General features: G+C 41.4%; 1 protein-coding gene across 3 annotated transcripts in view; it reads right to left on the minus strand.

The window, feature by feature from the left end:
* Positions 1-13,207, minus strand: part of RTN3 (reticulon 3) — a 65,821-nt gene that overhangs the window by 4,595 nt on the left and 48,019 nt on the right. For all 3 annotated transcript variants that reach the window (XM_047775444.1, XM_047775443.1, XM_047775445.1), the window contains 4 exons: positions 4,159-4,366; positions 2,204-2,342; positions 1,417-1,486; positions 635-681 (listed from right to left, as the gene is read on the minus strand). In XM_047775444.1, the coding sequence (XP_047631400.1) occupies positions 635-681; positions 1,417-1,486; positions 2,204-2,342; positions 4,159-4,366 (464 nt within the window). The remainder of the gene's footprint in view (positions 1-634; positions 682-1,416; positions 1,487-2,203; positions 2,343-4,158; positions 4,367-13,207) is intronic.

Consider the following 13,207-nt stretch of genomic DNA (forward strand, 5'->3'; position numbering starts at 1 on the left):
TCTACAATGCAAAGGTCTCTTCGCACTGACGGATTCTCAGAACAGCCTCGAAAGTTTACATTTCGTTTTAGACACCAGCATTTATTTATGTATTTAATGCCCACACCTGTGGCCGACAGAGGCTCTGGGGCTCGGGGCTGAATTGGAGATGCAGCTGAGGCCTACAGCACAGCCATGGCAACACCAGATCCAGGCTGCATCTTCCACCTACACTGCAGCTTGTGGCAACATCAGATCCTTAACCAACTGAGTGAGGCCAGGGACTGAACTTGCATCCTCATGGACATTATGTCAGTTTCCTAACCTGCTGACCCACGACGGAAACACTGTGAGCTTTTATTTATTTAAGCGTTTTTTTCAACTTGTCTTTTTGGAACAGAGCCATGTGATAAAAACTCAAAAGGCAAACACGGCAAGGTATAAAAGTTAAGTTTTCTTCCTACCCTTCTCTCTCCTAGACATTCAGTTTCCTTCCTTATGGGAAACCACTGTTTCTTGTAGGCATATGACTTATAAAATTAAACTGTAAAAACGGTTAGAAAAAGACTGCCCTGCACTTTCGATGCCTAAAAAATGAACTAAACCCAGTCATACATCAACTGACACATCTGATTTCAAAGAGACAAGAGCTTACCTTGTACTTCTCATAGACGACTGGAACACTGAAAATGAGCAGTTCGGCTGTAAGACAGAACCATGAGACATGGCAAGTGGAAATGTGAGATGGTCACAAAATCTTAAGACTCAAGTAACACATACATTTTTCCCTCATTAAATATAGGGAAACACAACTCTTCTTCAATATGAGAAATCCTGGCCAGAGTTCTCAACTAAGGACAGTTAGATACAGGTACAGAGGCTCCCTTCTTTGTACCACAGATAAATTTCCAAATCCTAAAAATGGTTTCTATAAATAAGAAGTGCATATTTAACCCAAATCTAGACCACTTTTTTTTTTCTTTTCTTTTTAGGGCCACCCTTGAGGCATGTGAAAGTTCCCAGGCTAGGGGTTGAATCGGAATTGTGGCTGCTGGCCTATGTCACAGCCACAGCAACCCCAGATCCAATCTGAATCTGTCACCTATGCCACAGCTTGCGGCAATGCCAGATCCCTAACCCAATGAGCGAGGCCAGGGATTGAACCCTCGTCCTTGTGAATACTTGTCAGGTTCTTAACCTGCTGAATCACAATGGGCTCTTTTATTTCTAGCTGTTTGGATATTTCTTTACAGGTAGCATACCACCTGATTAACCTATGGCCACAAACACAGGTTCCTCCAAGTCCAGTTCAAGGTCTCTCTGGATGTGGAAGGCTGGGCCAGTGTGGAAGGACTACAGCCTTGCTCGGCACTCTCTTTGATCTTACTCTTACTAATTACTTCAAAGCGCCTTGAGACATTGTCCTTGCTGCCTTACCAAGAATCAGAAGGGTGATCCCATTGAAAACGGCACCAACATAGGTCATCAGCCACATGAAGACAGCCAGCTGTGAAGGCCAATACCAGAGGGTTAAGCAGTAATAATAATGCAAAATTCAGGTTAATTGATGCTATTATTCTCTAGCTAACTAAGTCTGCATAAATTTAGTGATGTAATGCCACATATAATTTCAAAATGAAGGTGACCCCATGTGTACCATATAAGAGGATTCTGTAGTGCACAGAAGGGTGCATAAGAGAATGCTGTAGTTCTCAGGCCCCCAAACAGACTGTAATTGCATTTACGACAATTACATTATCCTTGGTTGTTTTGGGGTTTTTTTTGCTTTTTAGGGCCGCACCTGCACCATACGGAGGTTCCCAGGCTAGGGGTCTAATCGGAGCTGTAGCCGCTGGCCTAGACCAGAGCCACAGCAACTCAGGATCCGAGCCGCGTCTGCAACCTACACCACAGCTCACGGCAACGCCAGATCCTTAATCCTCTGAGTGAGGCCAGGGATCGAACCTGCGTCCTCATGGATACTAGTCGGGTTTGTTACCGCTGAGCCACAACAGCAACTCCATTATCCCTGTTTTGATGTTAGTTTTCTAGGTGCAAGAGGTACCTTCTCTACTAACTCCTATTCCCATTTTTACAGGTTGATTGAGATAAGCATACATTTGCTTTTGTCGGATAAAACCCTACTTACTGTTTTTCCTCTGAATTATAACCTAGTTCCGGGTTTTCCTTAGCCTCACCCCTAAAAGCTGCAGCGGCAACTAACCTTCAAGGAGTCAACTAGATCTTCCACCAGGAAGAGACGAATGATGAGTTTCAGGGCCTTGTTGATGTGCACCATGGCAGCATTCACATAATTATGGAAAGCTTCTGAGGACAGAGTGATGTCTACATCCAGGTAGGCTCTTCCAGAAGAAGAAACAACAGTCACACACTTAACAAAGCCTGAGAAGATTTTTCTGTTAGCACAGAAGTTCTGTAGAGTGTGAAATTGCCTGAAGGGCGCATCTTAGAAATCTGGAAGGGCATTTCTTGCTGCAGTGGCGTGGGGCGGGGACACCACTGTCATTCAGCAGGCAGAGGCAAAGACGCCAGATGGCTGCAGTGTGGGACAGTCGTGCCAAATGAAGAACTTCCCTATGTCCTGCATAATTTGTACGGCCACACAGGATATTCACAAAGGTGAACTTATTCGTAACTATCAAGAGCCCAGAACGTATAAACAGTTTTTTCCCACAGTTTTAACATATCCTGAATTTTCTGAAACTGTATTTTGTTTACGCTAAAACTTTACTGAGAATTGTTTTCACCATCTTAGAAAACCACACCTCTATGGGAGATTATAAATGTATGAACAAGTATCTGATGTCTTTATTGTGGGGTTTTTTGGGGTATAGTTATGTCCAAACCATTAAACATGGACTGGAATACATATTATTTTATTGTCAATGACTTTCTATTTTATCACTCCTTATAATTACAATCAATTTTTTAAATTTTGTTTATTTGGTATATTATCAATGAATTTCATTTCAAAATGATCACAGAGGCATTGTAAAATACTTTTTAAAACTTAAAGACCTGGGTTCTGTCCCCAGATGCATTACAGAATTGAGATATTACCATTTGCTCATAGCTTGTTCATTCGCTCAGTATTGAGTGCCTGCTGAGTACCAAACCCTCTGCAAGGTGTAGGCATATCAGGAAAGATAAAACTGCTTTTGCCTTAAAGAGCCTACAATCTTATGGGGTAAACAGAATAGTAACAGGCATGTTTTTCTTTCCCATGTAGCAAGAAAATATTTACTACCAAATACAAAAGTTATAAAAATTAGATGTTGTACTAATACAACCTAGCAAAATACATTTTATAAATCCATACAGTATCACACAAAAGGGGAAAAAACCCTGCTAAGGTTATCAGTGCTTGTGGCAAAACAGTAAAATTTATCCATTCATTCAATCAACAACTATTGATTTGTTAAAACTAATTTGCAAATAACTTTTTTAATGCCTCATATAGTTTAAATTATTCCTTCTATTTTTGCCTGGAGAAAACATAAGGACCAGAGCTGCAGCCGGACTCCTATTCTGTCATACTTCTAAGAGATCACAGAAGGGCTTCTTTCTCCATGAGAAAGGGTTTTAAAAAACTCATTTGCTGATGTTAAGGTCTTCTACGGGCTAAGAATTTTAAGAGGAAAAGCTTGAGGAAAACATCTGTTAAAGTCACAGCAGTTAGAAAAGCTAGCAACTGGACTCTAGAAATGCATGACCTACTGACTTCAAGACTTGCCCCTGGTACTAAGCAAACTAAAGCGAAGATAGGAAGGAAATCAGTAATTACACCAAGAGTAAGTACACCAAGCTCTGATATAGCCAAGGGCCTCAACAGCAAGATTTCAAAGTTGCTTTAAGAGTTAACTCTGAGGGTGCTTAAATATATACTTGGGACCTCATGTAACTGCCCCAGATGCTCTGCTTTCCCTACCAACCCACCCAGGAATTTAGACAGTCCTCTTCAGTGAGCCTCTAGCTTGTCAAAAAGTTCCTGGCTCCTACGTGGGTCACTTCATAAGGTGGTTTCGAGTTGATGTTTCATGCCACTGATAAGCTGCATTATACCTCTTCTGATTTTAATCAGGTCTGATTTAGATCTGACCAAGCTCTGTGAACCCCTTTACTAAACTGAAGAGTGTTACTTGAGATACGTCAACTCACTTGAATGGATGGCCTTCTTCTGACTTCTGTACAGCTTGGATGACAGACTTGTAGACTCTGAAGCTGATGGTGACAGACAGAAGAGCAAGGATGAGGTAAGAAACCACACTGATGACACTGAAAGCTGCCAGGGAAAGCAGCATGATCAGTGTGGTGCCAAAGACAAACCCAGTCTTCTTCACATCTCGCCAGAAAATCAAGTCGTGCACTGCCAAAAGAAAAGGGAACATACCTTGTATGAACACCTACGAGCCACGAGGCCAGGACTATTCGCTCTGGCTGTGTCCTGCACACCTGAGAAGCATCATACTAGCACGCAATCATGCAACTACAGGTGCACCCTCCGTAAGAGAATGCGATAAAGAAAATCAAATTACATCAGGGATGATGATTCACACTGCTAAAGAGTCCTCTGGTCTCTAGGGAGGTTTAGAGAAACTCAGAAACTTATTTTTTAGTCATGACTAACTGAAGTGCAATGGCATAAAGTGTCATTTACTTTTAATGTTTCAACAGAGCAGGTATAGGAAAATCTTGTCTTTTTTTTTCTAGGGCCGCACCGTGGCATATGGAGGTTCCCAGGCTAGAGGTCGAATTGCAGCTATAGCCGCTGGCCTGCACCAGAGCCACAGCAATGCTAGATCGCAGCCGTGTCTGTGACCTACACCACAGCTCACGGCAATGCTGGATCCTTAACCCACTGAGCGAGGCCAGGGAGCGATCCTGCTCCATGGATACTAGTTGGGTTCATTTCCACTGAGCCATAATGGGAACTCCAGAAAATCTTGATAACTGCTGACTAAATGAAGCAAACCATGCTTATAAATTAGTCAGGTCAACAGCTATAATATAAACCAAAGGTAACCTGAAATGTGGAAACTGGAGTGGGGGCAGAGAGAGTGGTGAATAAAAACGCATCAAGTTCTGTCAGTATTGGTTACAATGAAACAGCAGCCCCTATGCTAATCTGAAGAGAGCTCAGGAAGGATTATGGGTAGGAGACCATATAATTATCTAAACCACACTACTTTTGAAAATGAATGGGGATAACTGTTAGGAAATAGGTATACCAAGGCTGTTTGAGGCAAGTGGTTCGTAGGGTTGAGAAATCCAAAATGGAAAAATCTAAGTTCTTTTACTTAAAGACACTTCAAAAACTCTGAGTATGAGGGCTAGCAATTACCTCCAATCTAGCAATGATACAACATCTGAACTTCAATCTGTGAAGAAGGCTAACTTCAACACTAATAGCCCCAGGCCAGTTTCTTCTGTACTACTCTTTGCTTATAAAGAAAAGAAATATGGACTTTGGGGGTTGGAGAGACAGGAATTTGAGTTTAGTAATTTTTAGCCATATTACCTTAATTAACCGTTCAAAACCTATGTTTTCTCATCTGTATGATGAAGAAAGTGACATCTATTTCTTAGAATTGTTTAAAGGAATAAAGCTAATTAATGTGGAGAATGCTGAGTACTATAAATGACCCACAGTAAACACTCAAATTTTATTTTATTTTATTTTTTTATTTTTATTTTGGCTTTTGTCCTTTTTAGGGCTGCACCCATGGCATATGGAGGTTCCCAGGCTAGGGGGCTAATCTGAGCTGTAGCCATAGGCCTATGACAGAGCCACAGCAACACCAGAGCCACAGCAACGAGGGATCCGAGCCACGTCTTTGACCTACACCACAGCTCACTGCAACGCCGGATCCTTAACCCACCGAGCGAGGCCAGGGATCAAACCCACAACATCATGGTTCCTAGTCGGATTCGTTTCCGCTGCTCCACAACAGCAACTCCTCAAACGTCAACTATGATCCAAAAGTATGGTTAGCCTAGATAATTGTAATTGAGGGTCAAGTGAACTAGAATCAGATTCAGTTGACCCAACAGCACCCAGTTCTTCCCCATATTCAGCTAAAACACTCTCCTGTGAAGCCAAATCTTGCTAGAGCCAAAGGGACCTAACTTGAGACTAAGAAAACACTAAAGATATGCTGATTGTACAAAAGAACTAATCACTGGTTCAGAGATTCTGTCTAGGGGCTGTGACTCACTAGGAGAAAAAAAAGAGGAATTACGATTCTTTTTTTTTTGGTCTTTTTGCTATTTCTTAGGCCGCTCCTGCGGCATATGGAGGTTCCCAGGCTAGGGGTCCAATCGGAGCTGTAGCCACCAGCCTACGCCAGAGCCAAAGCAACTTGGGATCCGAGCTGCGTCTGCAACCTACACCACAGCTCACGGCAACGCCGGATCGTTAACCCACTGAGCAAGGGCAGGGACCGAACCTGCAACCTCATGGTTCCTAGTCAGATTCGTTAACCACTGCGCCACGACGGGAACTCTGGAATTATGATTCTTGATGGGAAGCTGAGTCCCAGAGAGTTATCTTGCAAAGGAAAGAGAGAACTAGGAGACAGTTCAGACTCGTCTGATTGAACAGGAAAGCTGAAGAGAACACTGCCTGCTTACAAGAGCAAACGCTTAGCAGAATTCCTACAGTCAGAGCCCAAGTATACGAACGACACAGTTCATATGAATACAAGAACAGTTTCAACACAGAATGCTTAGGGAACCAAGAATAGCTCAACACGGAGTAAGGCTTAGTAGTGGAACAAATGGATACCATGTGCCTCCTAATGTAAAGCGCTGACAAGGACACAACATCACTTCGATGGTATTCTTTTTTTTTTTTGGCTGCACCCATGCCATGTGGAAGTTCCCAGACAAGGGACTGAACTCATGCCATAGCAGTGACAACGCTGGATGCTTAACCTGCTGAGTCACGAGGGAACTCTCAAGGGACGGTTTTTACAAGATGGGGAAACACTAAAGCATACTTACCTGCAGTCACAAACAAGGAGAGATGAAGATACGGGGCAGAAACAGTGAGGTCCAGGAGAAAGGAGGAGTGGATATCCAGAGCCCAGGTGAGGGGCTGACACTTGTTAGAGCGATGCAGTGAAGAGGAATAGGTCACACACAGGCCCATTCACAGATCTGAAGATTGGAAGTGAAGGGACTCCTTTCTGAATGTTTCTATTTTTTCAATAAAAGGGAGCTGAGGTCATTGGTTGGAACAGGGGCAAGGGGATGAAGATGGTTTACAGAGAGAGCAAAAGATATGAAATGGTTGTTTCGGAAAATTGAGAAAGTGTCTTAAAGCTTTAGAAGAAAGCAGGAATAAGCCTTTGTGATCTTGGATTAGGCAACAGCTTCTCAGATGTGATCGCAAAAGCACAAAAGATAAAAGAAAAAACAGATAAGCAGGACCATATCAAAATTAAAAACCTTTGTGCTACAAACAATACCAAGAAAGTGACAAGAAAACATTCAGGGAGTTCCTGTCGTGGCGCAGTGGTTAACGAATCTGACTAGGAACCATGAGGTTGCGGGTTCAGTCCCTGCCCTTGCTCAGTGGGTTAACGATCCGGCGTTGCCATGAGCTGTGGTGTAGGTTGCAGACATGGCTCGGATCCCGAGTTGCTATGGCTCTGGCGTAGGCTGGTGGCTGCAGCTCCTATTCGACCCCTAGTCTGGGAACCTCCATATGCTGCGGGAGCGGCCCTAGAAATGGCAAAAAAAGACCAAAAAAAAAGGAAAAGAAAACATTCAGAATGAGAGACTGTATTTGTAAATTATTTATCTGATACAGTATTTGTGTCCAGGATATCTATATGAATATATAAAGAATTTTAACTCAGTAATACAAACAGCCCAAATGAAAAAAAGAAAAAGAGTATCTGAATAGAAGTTTCTCCAAAAATATACAAGTGGCCAATAAGCACATAAAAAGAGGCATAATACCATCAGTCATTAGGGAAATGCAAATCAAAACCACAGTGAACCCACTAGAATTGCTATAATAATAAAAAATACACTAACAAATGTTGGCAAGGATGTGAATAAACTGGAACCTCATGCATTCCTTGTGGGAATGAAAAAAATGGTGCAGCCATTTTGGAAAACAATTTGGCAGTTCCTCAAAAAGCATAACATAAAAGAGTTATTATATGACTCAGGAATTAGAGGAATAAAAACATACAACACAAAAAAATCTGTGTACACCAACGTCCAGAGAAGCATTATTCACAATAGGAAAAAAATGGAAACAATGCAAATGTCCATCAACAGATAAAGGACACATAAAATGAAAATGTAGTACATCTGTACAATGGAATTATTACTTGGCAATAAAAAGAAATGAAATTCTAAGGTCACATATTATAAGCTGGATAAAACATGAAAACAGGAGTTCCCGTCGTGGCGCAGTGGTTAACGAATCCGACTAGGAACCATGAGGTTGAGGGTTCGGTCCCTGGCCTTGCTCAGTGGGTTAATGATCCGGCGTTGCCGTGAGCTGTGGTGTAGGTTGCAGACGCGGCTCGGATCCCGCGTTGCTGTGGCTCTGGTGTAGGCCGGCGGCTACAGCTCCGATTGGACCCCTAGCCTGGGAACCTCCATATGCCACGGGAGTGGCCCTAGAAATGGCAAAAAGACAAAAAAAAACAAAAAAAACAAAACAAACAAAAAACCCATGAAAACAATAGGCTAACTGAAAGAAGCCAATCACAAAAGATCACATATTGTATGATTCCATTTATATAAAAGATCTAGAATAAACAAATCTATAGAGACAAAAAATAGATTAGTGGTTGTTTAGGGCCGTGGTGGTGGTGATGGTGGGAAATGGGGAATGACTGCTAATGGGTATGGGGTTTCTTTTTTTGTGGGGGGACTAAAATGTTTTAAAATTGGATAGTGGTGATGACACAAAAAATCTTATATACTTTAGGAGTATACACTCCGTTGTGGCTCTGCAGAGTTCCAGCTGTGGCTCAGCAGGTTAAGAACCTGACTAGTGTCCATGAGGATGTGGGTTCAATTCCTGTCCTTGCTCAGTGGGTTAAGAATCCAGCATTGCTGCAAGCTGTGGTGTAAGTCACAGATGTGGCTTGGATCTGGCATTGCTGTGGCTGTGACATATGCTGGCAGCTGCAGCTCCAATTTGAGCCCTAGCCTGGGTTCTTCCATATGCTGCAGGTGTGGCCCTAAAAGAAAAAAATTATAGTTGTATACTTTAATGGGTGAATTGTACAGTATATGAAGTATATCTCAATGAAAGTGTTAAAAAAGAAATAGTACAGCAGAAATCGACACGACATTGTAAATCAACTATAATAAAATTTAAAAAGAAAAGAAATAGACAAATTCGCAATTATAGTCAAAGATTTTTACCTTGATACCTCTCTCAGTAACTGGTAGAACAAGATCAGTAAGAGTATAGGCAACTTGAACCCTATTAACCTATCTGACCTTCTTGACATTTATAGGACACTCCACACAGTAACAGCAGAACATAAATTCTTTTCAAGTACATACCAAGATAAATCAAATTCTGAGTCTTGTAAAGGATTCAAGACACTTTTATGTCTTCTGACTACAAGTAATCACATTAAAAACAATAACAGGGAGTTCCCATTGTGGCGCAGTGGTTAACGAATCCGACTTGGAACCATGAGGTTGCGGGTTCGGTCCCTGCCCTTGCTCAGTGGGTTAACGATCCGGCGTTGCCGTGAGCTGTGGTGTAGGTTGCAGACGTGGCTCAGATCCCGTGTTGCTGTGGCTCTGGTGTAGGCCAGTAGCTACAGCTCCGATTCGACCCCTAGCCTGGGAACCTCCATATGCCGTGGGAGCAGCCCAAAGAAATAGCAAAAAAAAAAAAAACAAAAAACAAAAAAAACAAAGATAATTAGGAAAACCAACAATAAACTTTGAATAAACTAAACAATACACTTTTTTTTTTGTCTTTTTGCCATTTCTTGGGCTGCTTCCGCAGCATATGGAGTTTCCCAGGCTAGGGGCCAAATTGGAGCTGTAGCCACCAGCCTACACCACAGCCACAGTAACGTGGGATCCGAGCCGCGTCTGTGACCTATACCACAGCTCACAGCAATGCTGGATCATTAACCCACTGAGCCAGGCCATGGATTGAACCCGCAACCTCATGGTTCCTAGTTGGATTCCTTAACCACTGCACCACGACAGGAATTCCACTAAACAATACACTTTTAAACAACCCATAAACCAAAGAAAAAAGTCAACAGGGCAAGTACTGAAAGAAAACAGAAATCCATGGTTCCAGCTAAGTGTCTAAATTAGAAAAGAAGAAAGATGAGCTCTTTGGTGACACAGCTGGTTAAGGATCTGGTGTTATCACTGCAGCAGCTTGGGTCGCTGCTGTGGTGTGGGACTAGCCTGGGAACATCCACATGCTGTGAGCATGGCCAAAAAAAAAAAAAAAAAAAAAACAAAAAACAGACAAAATACCCCCAAACCAAAACACCCAAGATGAGAAATCAGTGTTCTCAGTTTCAACCTTAAAAACTAGAGAAAGAACAACTTGAACCCCAAGTAAATAAAAGAAAGGCAAAAATAAAAACCAGAGCTGAAGTTTCTGTTGCGGCTCAGCAGTTAACGAATCTGACTAATATCCATGAGGACTCGGGTTCAATCTCTGGCCTCGCTCAGTGAGTTAAGGATCCAGCGTTGCCATGGCTGTGGTGTACACTGGAAGCTATAGTTCTGATTGTACCCCTAGCTTGGGAACTTCCATATGCTTCAGATGCAGCCCTAAAAACAAAACAGGTGAAATCAGTGGAATAGATAATAGAAAAACACCAGAGAAAAATCAGTGAAACCAAAGTCAGTTATTTGAGAATATCAATGAACGAGATAAAACCAGCTAGACTGATCTAGAAAAAGTAAAAGAATAAAAAAAATTGCCAATATCAGAAATGAGAGAGGTGACATCACTACAGATTCTTTTTTTTTTTTCTTTTTTGCTTTTTAGGGCCACACCCGCAGCATATGGAAGTTCCCAGGCTAGGGGTCAAAATGGAGCTGCAGTTACCAGCCATAGCCACAGCTACAGCAAAGCCATATCCGAGCTGCATTTGTGACCTACACCACAACTCAAGGCAGTGCCAGATCCTTAACCCACTGAGCGAGGCCAGGGATCAAACCCTCATCCTCATGGATACTAGTTGGATTTGTTACTGCTGAACCACGACAGGAACTCCACTACAGATTCTAAAGACATTAAAAGGATAAGAGAATATTATGATGAATGTTATTCCAATATATTAGACAGTTTAGATGAGGTGAACAAATCCCTCTAAAGATACAAACTGTCAAAGCTCACTCAAGAAATAAACGAAAATATGCAAAAAAAAAAAAAAAAGAAAGAAAGAAAGAAAGAAAGAAATAGAAAACTCCAGGAGAATTCTGCACCACTGGGGAATTCTGTCAAATACTGAACAGGAAATAATCCTCACGGTTCCTAGTCGGATTCGTTAACCACTGAGCCACAATGGGAACTCCCAAGTAAAACCTTTTTAATTTGAAGTCTTTTAACTATGAATTCAGACTTCATAATAATCCAACCAATCCAAGCTTACCTCTATATTGTCTATACTTAAAAAGTGTCTGATAAATAAAAGTTTCCCAACCCTGCAACTACTCAGAAGTACTATTTATAAATGATAAATGTTTAAATCTTATTTTAAAATGACCAACAAAGAAAATTTTACTCTAGACATATGGTTACTGTGTCAGAAATGAGCACCCTATGGTCCTGGATGCTAAGGAAACATCAGAGAAGACTATAAAAAACATTAATTCAATATAATTGTGAATTAAGTGATGCTTATTTTAGGAATTATTCCAGTTTTATTTCTGGAGCCACTTCATGCCTCCTGGAAGTGCCTCTTCCACTTGGCTCCAGATCCCTACCTGGTAACACATTTTATCCCTAGTTTTAGAGTCAGTACAGCAAAAAACAAACTTTGCTCCAGACTGCCTGGGTTTGCATCCTCTTCCACGTACTAGCCATGATTCCGGACACGACACTTAACCTCTCTGTGCCTTGGGTTCCTCATCTACAAAATGGAATAATACAGTAACTGCTTTATAGGATGCTGCCTATATTAAAATGGGCTAATGTGCAGAAGTGCTCAGAATGCTACTGACAGTAAAACAACATTAGCTATTATTACTATCATTATTATTATTAATTTAACTATCAACCCTTACTACAATTAAAATGGAAAGCTGAACTAAAATCTGCTACAGAGAACTACCATATGATCCAGCAATCCCACTCCTGGGAATATATTCAGAGAAAACCATAATTCAAAAAGATATATGCACCCCAATGTTCACTCCAGCACTATTTACAATACCCAAGGCAAAGAAGCAACCTAAATATCCATCAACAGAAAAATGGGTAAAGAAGATGTGGTGTGTACGTATCTGTGTTTTATATATATAAAACGATATATAACAGACTATTAATCAGCCATAAAAAAGAATGAAATAATGCCATTTGCAGCAACATAGATGGATCTAGAGATTGTCATACTAAGTGAAGTTAAGTCAAAGAAAGACAAATATATGATATCACTTATATGTGGAATCTAAAAAAATGATACAGGAGTTCCCATTGTAGCTGAGTGGGTTACGAACCTGACTAGTATCCATCAGATTTTGGGTTTGATCCCTGGCCTCGCTCAGTGAGTTAAGGATCTGGCACTGCCATGAGCTGTGGTGTAGGTCACAGATGCAGCTCGGATCCTGCATTTCTGTGGCTGTGGTGTAGGCTGGCAGCTGCAGCTCATATTTCACCCCTAGCCTGGGAACTTCCATATGTCAAAGGTATGGCCCTAAAACAAAACAAAACTAACCTATTTACAAAATAGAAACAGACCCAAAGACTTTGAAATCAAATTTATGGTTTCCAAAGGGGAGAGGTGGGGGTGGGGTGGGGAGGGATAAATGAGGAGTTTGGAATTCATACATATGCACTATCATATGTAAAAGATAATTAGTAACAACTTACTATATAGCACAGGGAACTCTATCAACATTCCCTAACCATCTATATGGGAAAAGAATCTGAAGAAGACATGTGCACATGTATAACTGAATCACTCTGCTGTATACCTGAAACTAATACAACACTGTAAATCAACTACACTTCAATAAAATT

The sequence above is a fragment of the Phacochoerus africanus genome, chromosome 4 (genome assembly GCF_016906955.1).
Source record: "Phacochoerus africanus isolate WHEZ1 chromosome 4, ROS_Pafr_v1, whole genome shotgun sequence".
In the NCBI taxonomy this organism is placed as follows: Eukaryota; Metazoa; Chordata; class Mammalia; order Artiodactyla; family Suidae; genus Phacochoerus; species Phacochoerus africanus.